At 51.0% G+C, this 17828-nt stretch overlaps 5 protein-coding genes across 5 annotated transcripts; 3 read left to right on the plus strand and 2 right to left on the minus strand.

Moving 5' to 3' along the window:
* Positions 1–1705: 1705 nt before the first annotated feature.
* MAA_01987 (zds1) lies at positions 1706–5353 on the plus strand (the record flags this gene model as incomplete). Its single annotated transcript, XM_007819985.2, has 3 exons — positions 1706–1828; positions 2526–5090; positions 5144–5353. 3 exons carry the CDS (start codon positions 1706–1708, stop codon positions 5351–5353), a joined length of 2898 nt encoding a protein of 965 aa, XP_007818176.2.
* Positions 5354–6446: 1093 nt separating this feature from the next.
* Positions 6447–7399, minus strand: MAA_01986 (NADH:ubiquinone oxidoreductase, 30kDa subunit; the record flags this gene model as incomplete). The annotated part of the gene is made up of 2 exons (XM_007819984.1): positions 6447–6952; positions 7060–7399. 2 exons carry the CDS (start codon positions 7397–7399, stop codon positions 6447–6449), a joined length of 846 nt encoding a protein of 281 aa, XP_007818175.1.
* A 484-nt stretch (positions 7400–7883) lies between these two features.
* On the plus strand, positions 7884–10509 carry MAA_01985 (general negative regulator of transcription subunit 4; the record flags this gene model as incomplete). The annotated part of the gene is made up of 4 exons (XM_007819983.2): positions 7884–7927; positions 8053–8119; positions 8191–8303; positions 8391–10509. 4 exons carry the CDS (start codon positions 7884–7886, stop codon positions 10507–10509), a joined length of 2343 nt encoding a protein of 780 aa, XP_007818174.2.
* A 334-nt stretch (positions 10510–10843) lies between these two features.
* MAA_10717 (uncharacterized protein) lies at positions 10844–13648 on the plus strand (the record flags this gene model as incomplete). Its single annotated transcript, XM_011412435.1, has 2 exons — positions 10844–10856; positions 11301–13648. The coding sequence occupies 2 exons, from the start codon at positions 10844–10846 to the stop codon at positions 13646–13648; spliced, it is 2361 nt and encodes a 786-aa protein (XP_011410737.1).
* Positions 13649–14152: 504 nt separating this feature from the next.
* Positions 14153–16654, minus strand: MAA_01984 (ion channel protein; the record flags this gene model as incomplete). Its single annotated transcript, XM_007819982.2, has 4 exons — positions 14153–15983; positions 16056–16175; positions 16272–16430; positions 16506–16654. 4 exons carry the CDS (start codon positions 16652–16654, stop codon positions 14153–14155), a joined length of 2259 nt encoding a protein of 752 aa, XP_007818173.2.
* Between the last annotated feature and the right edge of the window lie 1174 nt (positions 16655–17828).

Raw genomic sequence — 17828 nt, forward strand, 5'->3', positions numbered from 1 at the left:
ACGTTTGGACAAAGCAAACTCACAGCAGCCATTCTATCGACGAGGAGTTGTTCGATCAATCAGACGCGCTCCGGGTTTCTGGCGAGAGGCGAGAGGCGAGAGGCGAGAGGATTCGTAATTCCAAGGCGTACAAGACGTACAGTCGTTCGTCAAGGAAGAGGAGGAAAAAGATGAGGCACGGCGGGAGATGGCCTGGGTATCAAAAAGGATGACGGCGGAGAGGGTAGATGGGCCGCAGTCAAAGGAGGTGCTCGGGTGAGGTGTGGTCTTCGCGGCTCCAAATGTCGAACAAGGCTGGAGATAATTTTCCCACTCGCCAAAGTTCTGACCCGACATTGAACCAACCAAGGACATGGGAAGCCCAGGAGCCAAACAGCAAGCAGCTGGCTGGCTGTACGGAGTAACCCGACTGACTGTCTGTTTGTGCTTTGCGTACTGTGCTGCGCGTCGTCTAGCCAGTCCCAGCGCTCAGGAGGTGAACTCCTGCTGGCTTAGCCGCATTCAGACTAGGCAAGAAGTGTGCTGAGGCTGGCCCCGAACACCCCAGGTGCCCCCAAGTTTGCACCGTATGAGCGCCAGGCATTGACTTACAGCGAACAACAAAGGCTCCATGTCAGCATTGAACCTGCGCACTGGCGCTAGAGAGGCTGGAGCGAGCTGCTACGCTACACTGAGTTCAGGCACCGCTAGTATTTTTAGTTTGATACCTGCGCAGTAAAGGGTGCCAGTGGCGTGCGTCTTGGACAGGCACCAAACCATGTATGCGACTTGCACTCAGCAGATGGCTACCCTGCAGAACTGAAGGTGGTTGTGCTGCCGCGACCATTTGCGACGTCTGGAATCTATGCGATCAAGACTTCATTTCAAATAAAAGACTGCGTGCCTGGGAAGATGGCTGCCGCCGCTGGACTAAGTTGCCGGGCTGCCTGATAGGCTGCTTATAATAGCACAGCAAACTTCAATGTTTGGAGCAACAATGGAGTCAAAGGATACGACCCGACAGAATGTGAGGCATAGCTTCTGATGCATGTCTCGCCGTTGGCGTCATCCATGTTCACGAAAAAAAGGTCCAAGTGCCTGTCTTTAAAGTTAATCGAGTACTTAGACCTGGGTGCCTTTCAAAGCCGCACACACTGTCGGATTGATTGGATTGGACCCAGTACCTCAGCTGACTCCGTTGCTCTCGACGGCCGTCAAGTTGCAGTCTGGTGTGCAGGACGCACCAGACAAGTTGCTGTCTCAAGCACCACCTGTCTCAAAGCGTGATGGCAATCCTGAGTCAGCCACCGAGAATTTAAAGGCAAGTCATGGCAAGCTAGTTTACTGAGCAAAACCCGCAACCAAGCGTCGTTCTTGGTGGGCGAGTCGTCTGATATGCGCCGTGAAAAGAGCCAAGTCTGATCTGATGCTTGACAACTGGAGTCGAGGCCTATCTAGTCCCCCCTTCTGGTACATCCAGGTGCACCCACATGTGCGCTGAACTCAAAGTACGGAGTAACCCTACATACTTTTTAGCACGGTGATTAGCCCTAGTGGTCCGCCGGCCCCTGTCTGCTTTGCTTTTGGCGGCTTCCAGCACCCCGACAGCCCCGGCCGTATGTGACGCAGAGGTGCATCTGGCGTCAATTGGCGCCGTCCGGCCACGTGACGCAGTGCATTGCGGGCTTAAGCCTGCCAAAGCCTCGAGTCAATTGGCGGTGCCAGAATGACTGAGGCGCCGCCAAGTGCGTTAATGCCAGTATGCTCAAGTGCCCAACTTGGATGTCCACAACTTGAGAAGGCGGCGCAGCACAAGTCCGACACGGCAGTGACTGGGTCCCGGGCTCAAGTAAGTGGCACGTCGACGGACATCTCTCCTTCCCATCCAAGTCGCAGGCGCTCACGACCATAATATCGAACTGACCGTTGACGACCACATGACCAAGTCCTAGAAACAACTCCCTCGAGAAGACGCGCCGAACCCTGCCCTCTTTCGTCGGAAGCCAACTCTCTCACTGTCACTGGCATCGCCCGTTCAGCGTCCCTGGCCGGCTTCCCACTGCATGCCGTCTCCTGGTTGAACCCCCCACCATTTTGAGCATCGACAGTCCGCCCCCTCAAAGCCTCGTATCCCTCATGCGACGATAAAGCCCGTCGACGACAGCAAGGCCTGGGCTAGGGAGGCCTTTAATTCGCCGCACTGTTGTCGACAATTCGACATCGGCAACTGCTGCGAGACCTGATCCGCTTCGTTGTCCGCTGGTGAATGACAGGAGTCGGCCTCCTTACCACTAAACGCCGCGGGGGTTGACCTGTGTGCAAGTAGGTTGCTTAGAACAAGTCCACGGCACCTCAGAAGCAGACAGAGAGCCCTCCACATTGCCCTTGATGATGGTAAGATTGAAAATCGTGCTTCAAGATTGATAGCACCATAGCCTACCTGTCCGGAGTGGCCATGTTCAAACTCAAGTGACAAGACCCAGCAATATGCTCCAAATCAGATCGTCTCCTCCTGTATTGTTTGCTGATCTGATGCCTTCCAACAGACCTCATCCCGACCCCGCGACGAAACTGCGGGAAATTTCAGCAGCCGTCGCGGTCATGCAAGTCAACTGTCAATCTCAGACCCGAGCCATCATGTCACAGAAGCTATAGGGACGCTGTATGGCGATGAGGACGATTCTGGGTCCGAAACTGGCGGTCGACCATTAAGTTTTATCGATGGATCTTCGTATCACGAGCAGTTACAACGACCAGCCCATCTCGACTCGCAGCACCATGCTCATGCCCGCTCCCGACATCAGCAGCAAATGGAATACGATTCCCGCAAACCATTGACACGCTCAATGTCGGATGAACTTTACGCCACACAGTCCTCCTATGAAGAACATGGCGAGAGCCTTAAAAAATCACAAACCTTGAACATCCCCTCACCGAATCGTCGAACCAGTATGCAGTATGAAGGAGGCTCCAAAGCGCCTGCATCGACGGCTTTGTCGCTACGCGATGTTCAAGCCGGCGAGGCGGGTTCGCAATTTCCGCTTACCAACATTGACAACCCAAATGACATCGCGCAGGAATTGAGCAACCTGCAAGCTCTCAGGCGCATGTCCATGGATGTCGGAAACAGTATTGATCCGGATATGCCACCTATTGGACTTTCAGCAATGCCAGCCATAGCCCCGTCTGGGAATGACGACGAGAACGATCCATCGAGGCTTTTATGGGTCCCAGCCAGAGTTCACCCCGAACTTGCCCCGGGTGAATTCAAGTCTTTCCTGGAGAACCGTGTACAGTCGATTAGAAGGAGATCAGGGGAGTCTTTTCTCTCTGCGGATGGCAGTGACCTGAATCGCAGCAACCCTGGGTCCCTGAGACGCCAGAAGTCAATGCTCTCTCGGCAGATTGATAACTCCAGTGGGCAAGGAGCAGTAGGATATGTTGACGGAGCAGACCGCCTAGAGCGCAAACGGTCAACTGCGGGCACTCATAATCGCGAACTAAGCCTTGATGAGTTGGTCAAGGATCCCACTCGTGCCGTTCAAAAGCTTGCAAAGGAAGTACAGAATACGCCCAGTGGAGAGGAGGGTAGCACTGATGATATGCCAATTCTTCCCATGGCTCCTGGGATGGGGCTAAGACGATCGACAAGAACGACCTATCGCAAGGGTGGTAGTCTACGATCTGGCGACAGAGTACCATTTTCAAAGCGCTTGGCGCAAAGGCAACAAGACGGCGAATTGCCGGACCTGCCCAGTGTACCTCCAAGGGACGCGTTACGGGGACACACACCAGACAGGGTTCAAGAGCCACTATCAGAAAACTATTCCAGGCCATCAAGATCGGTCAGAAAGCAATGGGACTTTTCTCAAGACTCACCAGGTAACGACGGGTCTTCTCCGAACGAAGAAGACGTTAGGGTCGCATCACCGCCAGTGCAAGAGCAGCTCCATGTCCGAGCAATCTCGATGCCAACCGTTGCGTCGCCCCCAGAAGGTGAGCCGCGAAACGATGATCCAGGCCATGCAAGCAATCAATTCTCGGGGACATTTCCTCAACGGTCTTCATCACAGACTACCGGTTCGTTGAAGCCCGAATCCACGCCAAAGACACCCGAAGTCGTTGTGGAAGATTCACTTGGTCCCCACGCTGCTAGACATTCAGCACCGGTAACAAATAACTATCCCCTTCAAAAACAAAACCAGCAGGCTCAGTACTCGTCGAAACCTCTCCCGCCTTCACAGCAACCGTCGTATAATGACAAATTCGCGTCAGCATCATCGTCTCTTCTCACTGGCGATGCATCACGAACTGACAATCTCACTGTCATCCCAACATTCAGCCAAATTGACAAGAAGTCCGACAAAAGATCAAAAAAGGACAGAGACGACGATGCTTCCAGCACATCAAGCAAATCCGGAGGTGCATGGAAATGGTTCAAAGGCGTTACTGACGACAAGGATAAGAAAAAAGAGGAGAATAAACGAGCAAAGGCCAAGGCACTTGCTGAAAAAACGTCTGATAATGCTAGGCTTGATGTTATTCAGAGCTCAATTGACAAGACACCCGCGAAGGGACGTGAAAGCCTGGTCCTGGATAGGGACAACCTGGACAACAAGTTATTGGAGGAGCGGAAAAAAGAAAGCCACCGAAAAAGCGATTCCAAGAAAGATAAGGATGGTAATATTTTCTCCTCGATTTTCGGCGGTAGCAAACGGAAAGAAGAGAAGGAAAAGTCAGGCAAAAAGAGCCAGCACCTTCAAGTTCCTGAGGAGCCGGTTTACAAGCCTTTGCAGCCCGATGTGGATTATAACTGGACACGTTTCCCATTGTTGGAGGAGAGAGCTATCTATCGAATGGCTCATATCAAACTGGCCCATCCTCGTCGACCGCTGCTCAGCCAAGTGCTGCTCAGCAATTTCATGTACAGCTATCTAGCCATTGTCCAGGCCATGCATCCTCAAATGAACGTACCGACGTCTCCGCAACAGAAGCGACTTGAAGAGGAGGCTCGGCGGAAGAGACAAGAGCAAGAGTATCTTGCGCAACAGCAAATGGATGACGAGGATGCTGACAATAGCTTGGAGCAATACAATTTTGACTATCACAGAGTAAGCCGTCGATCTTTTACCTGGGAATATCCATGCGCTGACGCATAATCTAGGCTGCTGTCCAGTATGCTGAGTCTGGACCTGAGAACCAAGTGGATTACGTTGATGAAGCTCAAATTTACGAAGACGAGCACGGAAATGACAACCAAGAAGACTACAACTATGACAACCAAGACGGATACGGCCACAGCGTCAAGGACTACTACCAATATCAAGGTGATGATTCAGACCACCGGCATCACGGTGGCAACAGTATGTGGTGAAACCAATCAAATGGCTCCAATTACTCCATTTACTTACAGTACCTTTTTCCTTGTTCTTCAAAGACTTTATATGATCGTCTGTGACATCTTCTTTCCAAATTTCCTTCCACAGAAATGAAACGAACCGAACCGATAACACGAAGCAAATCAACACCATTGACAAGGGGCACATACAACAGCTGTATACAAAGGTACAGAATTTTCTAGCATTCGACGGAGTTTTATTATTGGGAGGTTCAGCGTGCTTGCAAATTAAAGAGTCAAATTTCTCCACTTCTGGGCTTTGCAACGGGGAGAATTACAAGTCTCCCGAGTTAATGCTTTGGGCTCACTTCAAAATCACACACACGCACAGCGAAGGCGACGGTTTAGAGGGTGGGCGCAAACAACGAGTCTGTATTATGCATGTCTATTTTTCTTTGTGTACTTTACCTTTGTGCTTCAAGTCGAACCACCCTCGACGGGCCCGGCCGTCCACATGTGGCACGTGGCTGTGGATATTTACTCTTTTGTTCTTCCCACTCACATTTTTCGTTGCCTCCTTCTTGGCTGATGTATGATTTGGCGAGAATAGTCTGCTGGATGCGGCTATGTCGTTCAGTCTCCCCTTCCTTCGTGAAGTTGAGACAGTGCGTGGAAAGTGATGCGTGAAAGGGGTCGGGTTGCTCAATGAGAATATAGACTGACGCAGGATATGGCATAATACAAGAATTGGCCTTGGCCGTTGTCAAAGTCAAAGTTGACACAATAAGCTTCTTTTGTCGATGTTATACATTTGTTTTTTTTTTTTTTTTTGGCACCGACTTGGGGATGACGGCTACTGTATGATGAGTTAATTTGCTGCACTGTAAATGCTGCTCTGATATGAGCAAAGGACCAGATCATGGTAGATATGCTTTGATATGAAATACCAAGTGGCTGACGTTGATTAAAATATGATCCATCATCACAAAGCACCAGGTAAGCGTGATTTGGTAGCAATTGCCATTAATACATGCCAATAATGGCAAATTCCTTATTGAGAACAAAGAAAAATCATGTACAGTACAGAGATGTTCCCTTCCCTTGCCTTCCCTTTCGCCAGGCCCGCTCTCTATTTCTTAGGTTCCTCTTTCTTCTCTGGCTTAGGCGTAGGCAGCTTGAAAGTATCTGGTCTACGGTCCTCACCAGGACCAACCATTTCCCATGCACTAGAACCACCTTCAAAGTTACGGAACGCCTGCGTAAGTTCAAGGGGTTCAGTAACAATTCGCTTCTTCTCCTCGTCATACCGGATCTCGGTGTAGCCCGTTAGGGGGAAGTCCTTGCGGAGCGGATGACCCTCGAAACCGTAATCGGTCATGATGCGCCGCAGATCAGGGTGGCCGGCAAAAAAGACGCCAAAGAGGTCGTAGACCTCGCGCTCATACCAGTTGGCGCCGTCGTAGAGGCTGGTGACACTGGGGACAGGAGAGGCCTCATCGGCGTAGGTCTTGACACGGATGCGGGAGTTGTGGCGGACGGACAGGAGGTTGTACACTACTTCGAAGCGCTTGTCGCGGGTGGGGAAGTCGCATGCGGTGATGGTGCTCATTTGTGTGAATTCAGCAGAGGTGTTGTCTGTATTGGTTGTAGCGGTTAGCGAAGACCGTCCACGGCATTGAAGCAACCCTAGCACCGGGAATAATCCAATGTAGCCGACAGCAGGGTATATGCAATAGACGTACACTTCAAAAACGTGAAGACGGGGATGACACCCGAGGGGGAGATGTAAATGGTAAGCTCATCCTTCCATACAGAAAACTGCTGTATGTATTTGGGTAGGCAGCCCATAAGCCACGATCCGTATCGGTGCATGTTGTCCGACTTGCTCTGGTATTTGTCGGCTGGGTTGACAAGAGGCGCCTTGAGAACTCCAATCTGATCCCGAGGGGCCTTTCGCAAGTTCTCAGCCTCCTTGGGCATGTTGACGAGCCGGGCGGCCGACACAGAAAAGGCGCGGACGCCCTGTCCACTGACGGTCGCTGAAGGTCGCAGAGCCGAGACGATTGTCCGGCTTCGAGACATTTTTGTCGCCATGGCCAAATTGTACGCCTAGTTAGAGGCCAATTGACAATGCGAATTCCAAGGCGGACTGTCGAGGAGGATTGGTGGTGGTTGTGGTGGGCTCTCCCGGAGATGGTCCTAAAGTTCGGGATCAACTGGAGATGGGAACGAACTGCTACAGCAGAAAAGTGTCCGAGGATTTGCCGGGCACAGGACATAGCTCGTTGACAAATGGCAAATCTAGGCCCTGTCATTGGGCACTTCACCAACCACGAAGAAGATGGCCCTGCTGACAAAGGAGCGAATATCACGTGAGGCTACATTGAACATTAAACCGTTTTAGGACTAATGCAAAGTGAACTTTCTCTGCCAAAGCTTTCCGGATGGATCATCATCCTGCCCAAATGTCCTCCTTGTTCTGCATACCCTTTACATACCAACACCTTAATATTCACTCGCATCCCCTCTTCTTTGATATTTACATAGCACGTTACAGAAAGACATAATGGCACCGCAAGATTCCTTCATAGAGGAAGAAGATGATGTCTGGTAAGTCTTATCTCGTCCAGGACCACCCGACGCACACGCGCCCAGCCGCACTTCGCTCCCTCAAGTGCTTCGCGTGTCCGGCACCCCCCAACTTTTGCACAAGCTTACGACGTTGTGAATAACAGCCCTCTGTGCATCGAGGAGTTCGATCTATCGGATCGAAATTTTCGGCCGTGTCCATGCGGCTACCAGGTTCGTCCATTTACCTTTTTGCTTAGCGACTCGATGCCCTGTTCGACCTTGAAACTAACGGTGTCCTGCAGGTCTGCCAGTTCTGCTTCAACAATATAAAGAACAACATGAACGGCCTGTGTCCGGCTTGCAGACGGCCGTACGATGAGAAGACGATAGAATGGAAGGTGGTTACTCAGGAAGAGTGAGTGTCCTTCCATATCCCATTTTGCCGAAACCTTGTCTATCTGACGTGCACGAGCATGAAGTTATACTGACATGTACTTTTCAGAGTTGCCGAGTTTCGCGCCAACATTCAGAAAAACCAAAAGAAGCGAGCACAGGAGCAACGACAAAAAGAAGTGCAAAAACGCGAAGCCGAAAAGGAGAATCGTAAAAACCTTGTCGGCGTCCGAGTCGTTCAGAAGAACCTAGTCTATATAACTGGACTAGCACCAACCGTACGTGAAGACGAACTGCTCAAGACTCTACGAAAACCCGAATTTTTCGGTCAGTATGGCAATATTCAGAAAATATCCATAAGCAACCGCAAAAGTCCAGATGGGCAACATCATTCACTTGGCATCTACGTAACGTTCGAAAAGCCCGAGGAAGCAACAAAATGCATCATCGCAGTAAACGGTTCTCAGAATGGCGACCGGATATTGAAAGCTCAACATGGTACCACCAAGTATTGCTCTGCCTGGCTGAAGAACGAAAAGTGCAATAATCCTGGTTGCATGTTCCTTCACGAGCAAGGAGATGAGGAGGATAGCTACACCCGGCAAGATCTCTCATCTATGAACAGTATCCATACCCAAAGACCATTACCAGGTGGTGGCGGAGGTTCATCTCGCGCAGTTTCCCGACAACATCTTCCGCACCCCACCCCTCCTCCTCCTGCTTCGCAGCCGATGGTGCGTACTATTAGTAGAGATGGCTCTGACAATGGCGTTGACTCATCTGCACTGCCGTCGTCTGCAAACTGGGCTAGAAATCCTCAGCGCAGTCGGAGAGGGAGTTACGCCACTAGCGGTGCAGCGTCCAGTCCGGCTATTTCCATGTCGCTACCAGCAACAACGGAGGCTACCCAAGAGGCTATAGACGACGCCGATGCCTCATCTGCTCAGTCTATCACGAACAAAGGCAAACAACCATACGGGACGCAGCCTCAAGCCTCCACCTCCACTCAGGAGAAGAAGGAGCAGCGGCCGTCCAAAACAACGGACAGTGCTGTCGCTGCTCTATTGAAGACCCTGGGAGATTGCAAGCTGCCAGTCTTCACTACCGCTAGTGCCAGTGATGATACTCATCCACCCATGTTTGATATCCGAGGTGGCGAGAAGCGAAGGGCTATGAGAGAGGACGAAGAGTCGCGAATCGACCAGGAAGACCAGACTGAAACACATACACCATCTGAAGGCGAACCCGAAACTGGGGGCAGTCTTGCTCTTGGGGGTGAACCTGAGGATCGAGAGCTCGGCAGGGATATCCACGGTTTTGATCAACGACAGTCTAGCACTCAACCTCCGATTCAACGTGGGAGTACAGACGGGCTCTATGGCGCACCATCGAGTGGCTCCAGCTTTCCTCAGGGCTCTGGTAATATCGGTAGAGTTATGACACCGCAACAGCTGGCGTCACTTCGATTACAGGCTGGCTACACGGACCAAATGCCGCCCGGTATTTCTGCCCAGAATCCGTTTCAGAATTCGGGCCATAACCGCCAATCCTCGCGATTCAACTTCGCCAACGATGCTGGGAACTCTACTACCAATATCAAACTGGCTGCTAATCCTAGGATCATGGCTCAGCAGTCGTCCATGATGCCCAGCTCTTTCCAGTCACAGTCGAGCAACCAGTTCTACGCCACATCTATGCCTGGCCCTCCGCCTGGTCTTAAGTCTACAGGCACACCGCCGAGTATGTTTGGTCAGGGTTTCGGCACTGGCTCAGGATTTGGCGGAGCCCACAAGGATTCCTCTAGCGATTTACTCCAAACTCTCATCGGCCGCAATCGAGGAGGCAGCACCCAGCCTCAAGATGTTGGAAAGCGTGAGTACATGATTTCTTCTTTCTCAAACCAGTACCCACCACCCTCTACCTCCACCCCAGCTCCTGCTTCTGGCCTCCTGGCATCGCTCTACGGCAACCATCCTGGAGCATTCCAAGACTTTGGGTCGAAGCAGAAGAAGAAGGGCAAGAAGCACAGACATGCTAACACTTCCTCCTCAGGGGGGAGTGGCTTAGTAGATCTTGCCGACCCGAGTATCCTGCAGGCAAGAATGCAGCAGCATCAGTCACAGAGCAATGCCGGAGTTGCCGGGCAACAAGGACTGTTCGGTGGTGGTCAGAGCCAAGGTGGGTACAATCCTAACATGATGTATAACACCGGCTACGGGCGTTGGTAGTCGAAAAAAACAGGACTACAGAGTATGGGGCCATGGTTTATGTCTTTTCCCCCCCTTAACTACCTTGAACTTTCATGTTTTGAAACGAGCAATTCTGCTCTTTTCGCTCTTAGTGTACTTCTCAAGTTGGCTTTGGCGTTTCATTAGCATGCTTTCGGTATAATCACCGGGAAATTGGGGCTGCATCTGCTCCAAGGAGCACAAAGATATGCATATCTTTTTGTTTTGATCAAGCAGGCATTTGCGTGGTCGCCGCAAGTATCCCCCACACAGGGTGAGCGGCAGGTTTTTGCACAGGGCGTCAGCTCTTATTCTTGGTTTATCTGGGATCAGAATGGCGCAGAGAGGTAACACAGTATCAACCTCAATATTGTTATTCTTTTTAAATTTTTTTTGGGGTTGCTCCAGGCCTGCCTCAAGTCGGTTACATGCTTGTTGCATTAGGGACGAAATTGGAGGATCACGCCAGGCAAGCCATCATCGTCTTCCACAACGCACACATACACCCCTTCTATGTACGTTAACAACTCACATTATGGTGCAACGCCTCCAGAGAGGGTAGCATCTTTGGTCAGAATATAACAACATTGTCTATTCTCTCCAACTCTGCCTTTCCCTTCATTGTCCCCCCTGTGGAAGACGATGATGGAAGCCGTAGGATGACCTGCAACTGTCTGTTTGTCTTTCATGTACTTAAACTTTGGCCTCGTATTGTAGACTGAGCCGGTGTTGACTGTGTTGCGTAAGAAAAAGTTCATTTTGGTACCATGCTAACATTTATACTTTTTTAGAGGACGAGCTACTTTCGTTGGACGAAGCAACCAGTTCGGTCGATGCCCTGGTTTCCGATGAACCACAAGGGCTCTATGCTGGATCAGGGTTTGGCTTTGATATGGGAATGACGCGGTCTGTACCTCCTGGATTTGCCATCCTCCCAGAAATGGTAAATTCTCCTATGTCAGCGATGGCATCTCCGGCGTTGAGCCAACATCGCCAAGCTGAAGCCGTATCTACATTGTTCAAGGCACCTCCTCCACCTGGTTTGGAGCATGGTACTGTTACGCCAGTGCAGACTCCACGAAAGGTGACTGCTCCTGGTTTGGAGGTGACGAAAAATAGCAGGCCGTCTACGTCTGAAGCTAGGGTATCGAAGCACATGCCATCGCAGCCTCAGTTTGAACAGCAGTCGGTATCCTCACCCCTAGGAGATGAGGACTTCCCGGCCTTGGGGTCGTCGCAGTCCATCAAGGCTCGAACTCAGTCCCCAGCTACTCCAGTCGTTCCAACCCCCAAACCCACCCCAGCGGCAAAGAAGAGAGCCAACAGAATTGTTGACAGGACAGCTAGCAGTCATGATCAACCTGCCTCCACGGTGTCGGACTCGGTCAAAAAGAGACCCTCCACTATCAGTATCCAGCCGCCGTCGGATAAATCCGTCCCAAGCCATGATTTTCAAGGCACGGATAAGCCAGTTGAAGACTCACCGACCTTTCCTCCTTTACCAACGGCCACAGCTAGCTTTCCCTCGCCAGTCCATCGCAGCGGACCCCGAACACTGCGACTTATGCCGACTCCCAGGGCTACAGAGTCTCCTGCACTGCCCTCCCCCGTACAGTCGGTGGCTTCCAAGGCTGTCTCTATCTCGCATAGACCAGACACCCCAGGAAGCGAGATGATTAGTGACACGGCTTCCATAGTGTCTGCCTCCATATCAGCATCCCGCGCAGGATCGCCTCCGCCTAGCAAAGTTGGTTCTGCCGCCGTGCGAACTACTACAAAAAGCCAGCAACGCAAGCAGCGTAAGGAGGCTCTCAAGCAGGAGACGAAGATTATAGCCGAGGCATCAAAGCCAGAGCCCGAGGAGCATGCACCAGTCATTGGCCGCAAGAAGAAACAAAAGAAAGACAGGCCCACAAAAGCGATAGTTGCTCGGGGAAAACCCGATCCTCGGACCACTTCAGCCTCTGAGCCTTCGAAGACCGAGCCAGAGATGCCTGTACAGCATGAACCTATGAATGTTAAGGTTGTTGAAGAGACGGATTTTAAAAGTAGGACGATGCAGAAAAGAGCAGCTAAGAATAAAGACAAGGAAATGGACATGGAAAAGGGACAAGCAAAGTCACCTCCTACGCCAGCATCATCACCAACAGTACCGTCAAAACTGACGGAGCTTGGCAACTCGGTGCCCGCCGAGCCGATTGAGTCATCAGACCCGGCTGACAGACAGCAGTTTGGGCCAGCCTCTGTGTTTCAAGAGATCAAGAGCTCACTCTTGACTTCGGCTCTGGACAAGCTGCTGCTGCTCAGACCGGTCAGCAGCAGCTCGCTACGTGCTGATCTTAGTCAGGCTGCTAATGGCGCGAGCCAGTCAGTATACTGCAAGGACTATGCCTGCAAATGTGGCGAGATCCAGGACGATGACCTCATAGCCCTTCGAGCAGGCAACCCGGTCCGTAAACAATTCCATGTTGATGGCAGCAGAATGCTCATCACACCCAATGGGGATTGCATCCGCGGCTTGACACCCGAGCAAGAAGATGCCTTCCTCGACCTGCAAGCCGCCATCGCCAGTACGGCTGATAATCCAGGTGCCTTTGTGGCCCCGAGACATCAGCCAGGTAGCGGAGCTTTTTCTCTCATCAAGGGGCGCGCAGTTCCAAATGGCCGTCCCAACATCTTTCCTACCACAGCACAGCCCCAGTCCCAGGATCCCATTGGCAAACTACAGCGAGAAGATGCCCTCAGCTACATTAATCAGTATGTCCTGCCGCGCCTTAACCTGGATGCTGCAAACATGGGATTCCCTAAGGGAGCATCTCCACTTCGTGATGCCGCGGCAGCCAGTCTTAACGCGCTGGCTCCCTACTTTTATGGCCCAGATGCGGCTGCTGGCGTGGGTATTTATAGTGCCCCTGACGGCGCGCGCGCCATGCAAGACTTTTCCTCGTCCGGCGGCGCACCGGCTGCTGATGCTAGCAAAATCGGTCCTGCCAATGGCCTTGGTGGTATTTCTCTGATGAGTGTCGAGGATGCAGAGGTCCGTTTGGCAGCTTCTCGAAAGGAGACGGAGAAGTTGGAAAGGGGTCTGAATGCTGTGATTAAGCGCAACAGAAGACTTCTCATTGGTGGTGGTAACTGATTTGTTGGGGACTAGTCAACAAACAACACAGCGTATAATCCGAGTATCAAACTTGTACACATTTACCTGTATTTCTATGTCTCTATTTGGAGAGAACTGTACACGAAATAATTAGCAACGAGCGGTTTTTTTCGACGGAGAAAAATTTCAACCGCGAGCTACACAATATTGCATCCTCAGACATGAAGACAGGCGTTTTCTTCACAGGATATTTGCTTTGCATATTATGTATGATAGTACCAGACGCAGCCATGTACTAATAAAGGATCTGCAGAATACCAAAGATACCTAGGTATCTATGCTACATAGACATATTTTTTAATACCTGCTTTCAAGCCATGTGGCGATATATCATATGCTGTCCGTCGTAAAACTCCATAGTTAGTCTTCAAATGCGTAAGCTTGATGACAACCCAGTGGTTTTTTCCTTCACCTCCGGGTTCAAACTCATAGGGTATCTAGTCCATCTCCTCCCAAAACGCCGATTTCCTAAAGCAAATACACTCATGGCGAATTGGCATCGTCTTCGTCAATTTTAGTTTCCCAAAGGGATTCTTCTAGTCTTTCCATCAATTTGTCTAGAATCCATTCACTTTCTTCCTGTCCACCCATGAGAGGACTACGACTACCTACCCAAGACCATTTGAGACGGGCGTCAGTATCAGGAAGTTGGGCTGGGATTGGTGCTGCTAGCTGCATAGATGGTCGTGGAGCTCGAATTGTCTCGGCAACTTCATCCTGAGGTGGATCACGACCTTGGTCCGCCTTGTCACGATGACGATTGTGGTGTTTGTGTTTGTGTCTTCTGGCCCGTCTGTGTTTCACCTTAGAAAGCACTTTTCGGTGATTCAAGGGGTCCCGTTCGTCCTCTCCAATTAGAGCCAGATACCATGCCCACTCTTCAAATGTATATCGCCGCGGCTCAGGCTCTCTAAGATGCTGGGACACAGTCTGAATTTCCTTGACGAGTAGTAGATGTAGTTCCGTGCCGATAGGTAGGTCGTCGAGACGATCTTGTACTTGTGCTAAAGAAGGGCGCCCTGCGGGAATTTCGGTTTTTTGGCAAAGTTTGTGTTTTCCTTGACGCTCCTCATCGTCCTCTCGGTGTCCATGAGAAGCCGAGCCACCACTATGACTGGATTCGTTTTGTTGTTTTTCTGTGTCTTTAACATCTTTGGGGTCGAAACCCGTCAAGTCTTCCGCCTTTTTATGTATTGTCTTTTCCCTTTCGTGCTCCCGAATCGTAATGGTTGCACTGCGGAACAGACGGCCAAACGAAACACGATTGGCAACATACTTTGCATTCCCCGTGAAACCTTCCTCACCGGGCAGGATTGTAATGTTGCCAATACGAATTGTTGCGTCTGTTACAAACTTGACAACCGTGTCGCCCGCGTTGGAAATAAGAACCGTCATGGTGGGCAGTGCTAATAGTGACCAGAAAACGAAGAATGACTTGCCAGCATTCGAGTTCGGCGTACGATCTCCATAGCCAATAGTCATGAGTGAAATGAAGCAGAAGTAGAAGGCATCGAAATAGTTCCACTGTTGATATGGCTCTTCAGCACTGACGAAAATCACGGCACCAACGAGCCACAACAAAATCCACACGCCGGTAGATATTGCCATTGCCATCCATTTTCTACGAATTGAGGCCTGTTGTTGAATCTTTCGCATCAGTAGAAATTCGGTTTTTCTGCGGTCGAATTCATTTTGTGGCAAACCGGCATTTTCCGGACCCCAGTTTGAGACTGTATCATCGTCAATCGGGCTCAGGATTTCATCGTGGCCACTTTTTGTCATTGTGCGAATGAATCTTCTCCGATTCTTCTCTTCCATCCGAGCATCCAGTCGACGCCTACCACGTTCGAGAATCATGCTTCGAATGGAGCTAATAACGAGACCAAGGCTGATAACCCCGATGAGAGCGTATGGGATAAGTAGCGCGCATCCCAGCGTCGTGTTGGCGGCAAAGTCCCCAAAACCAACAGTGAAGAGCGTCACGTCGGCCCAGTAAACAGCATCTAGGTATCTCCAGTTCTCGATTTTTGAAAAGATGAGGGCTCCAAGGAGAAGATACATCAGAAAGAGGATAGTCTGGAGCATTAGGGTACGTTGGCTACGGGTAAGGTTGAAGTCCTTGGGGTAATGACCTGAAGAGGCTCCCCAAAACGTCACGGCCATCAGTGAGGCATCGACAAAGTACAGAATGGCTGCCCATATGCCGTAATAGAAAGCCTGTGACCAGATGTAGTCCTGTGGTGGATCAAGATTATACTGGAGGGGACCGGCAGCGGTGGCATTTAGGGATAAAAGACATATGGCAGAGATGTACCTATTTATTACAAACCATGTCAGCGTGGAATGGCGGAGTTGCGGCAGAGACAGGTAGGTGTTGAGGACGTACCATCCAATGATTGTGATAGGTTGAGCAATACTAAAGCGAACTCTCTTAGTCATATTCAACAAAAGAAAAGCGTTTGAGACCAAGGCCACGGCTAGTTGGATGGCATTCACAATGGTGAGCCTATATAGCAGGGACGATATTAGCTGACCGAGACACTTGTGTGCTAGTCTCGAAACACAGACCAAGGTAGGTTTCGAGGTCAACTCTGCAACGTACCAAGCAGGGTCCTGTATAAATACCGCATCGTCAACATTCTGGCCAGGAACCAGTTTTTGGCGCCATTGAGATCCCAAGGCGCAGATACTGAAAGCCGAGGCGACGGGGCCAAGGGTGGCTGCGATCATGGGAAACGCAGAGGAAGCAAACCACCACCGGCTAAGGCGGACGGTGTGTGAGCGGGTGTACGGAGCACAAATGAATGAGATGTGCCAGATATTGACAGGAACTCACCTAGGAATAAGATGCGCCAAGTCATTCTGGAAACGTGTCTCGCGAGAGCGTTTGTGCTGCAGTTGTTGGCGTGACATTTGCTTGCTGAGACTATTATCCAGGTCTGAAGCATGATGCTCAATGGCTTTCCCATGCTTGCCGTCATCCATGGCAAGGGAATAAGAGCACCAGGACACTGGCCGGGGTGCTCGGGTTCAACAGAGTCGAGCCTCGTAGGCTGATGTATCTATCCAGGTACCTTGGAGAGATGAAGCTGTAGGTAGGTGATGCTGCAGGCATGACAGGTGTCGAGGAGAAAAGAGAGTACCGAGAAGGTCACGAATGAAGGTTCTCAAAGGTTGAAGGTTGAAGGTTGAAGGTAAAAGGTTAAAGGTTAAAGGTTTCGGGATTTCGGGGTTTCGGCTGGGTCCAGAAACCGGTTTTAAAACTTAGGTGCGGAATTTGGAGCTGGATATGCCTGCGAGGAAATGGCTCATCGGTATGGAATAAGGATGCAAGAGGGAGGGAGGGAGAAATAGAGGAGAAAACGAAGATGTCCCCGTCAAGATGCGTTTGAGGTCCGAGTCTTTGGGCAGAAGGATTCAATGTTGACGGGCGGCCTAGGCTGGCGTTCTCAACCATGCCGTCTCCACGGGGGGGCACAATGTTGGGAGAAAGAAGCAGGCGCCATTGACGTTGTTCTTGCTTGTTGTGTCCGATTCGCCACATGCGCACGGTAGCCATCGAACAAGCAATTCCTGCCGGCTTGGCAGTTGCACTCCATCGCCTTTTCCAATGGGAGCGATTGCTAGCCAACCGTTTGACTTCAAATGTCAACTGGGACAAGCCTCTAAAATCTAGTGGATGCTTAGCATGCATCGCCTGGCCCTGGTTGGTCTTTATCGCTGGGCTCCTGAAGGCCCTGCATAAGTACTTAATGTAAGGATGCACATGTACGTAGATCTGCATAGGACCATGTGCTCATGTGGATCTACCCGTGCTGCCCGCCAATACCAGAATTGTCTAGTACCACCTGACCACCACCACCAAGCACCACCGTCGACAGCATCGATGCAATCGTACATATGCTGTAGTCCCGACACCAAACCCCGCGTATCACCACTGGCCAGCATGCCAGCCATTGCATTGGCCGTCGAAAACTTGGATTTCGAGGTCGATTCCTGGTAAGTGCCATTACCATCCACGAAGCAGATCCAATCCAATTATTGTGTCACCGACACCAACCCCCAGGCACTTTGAGCACTTGGGCGCGGCATGGTGCTGTACGTTGTGCTCAAAGGCTAGACGTCAAAAGCTGACATGTGCGGCAGCCATCGTAGGGGC

The sequence above is a fragment of the Metarhizium robertsii genome (genome assembly GCF_000187425.2).
Source record: "Metarhizium robertsii ARSEF 23 chromosome Unknown MAA_Scf_1, whole genome shotgun sequence".
Classification (NCBI taxonomy): domain Eukaryota; kingdom Fungi; phylum Ascomycota; class Sordariomycetes; order Hypocreales; family Clavicipitaceae; genus Metarhizium; species Metarhizium robertsii.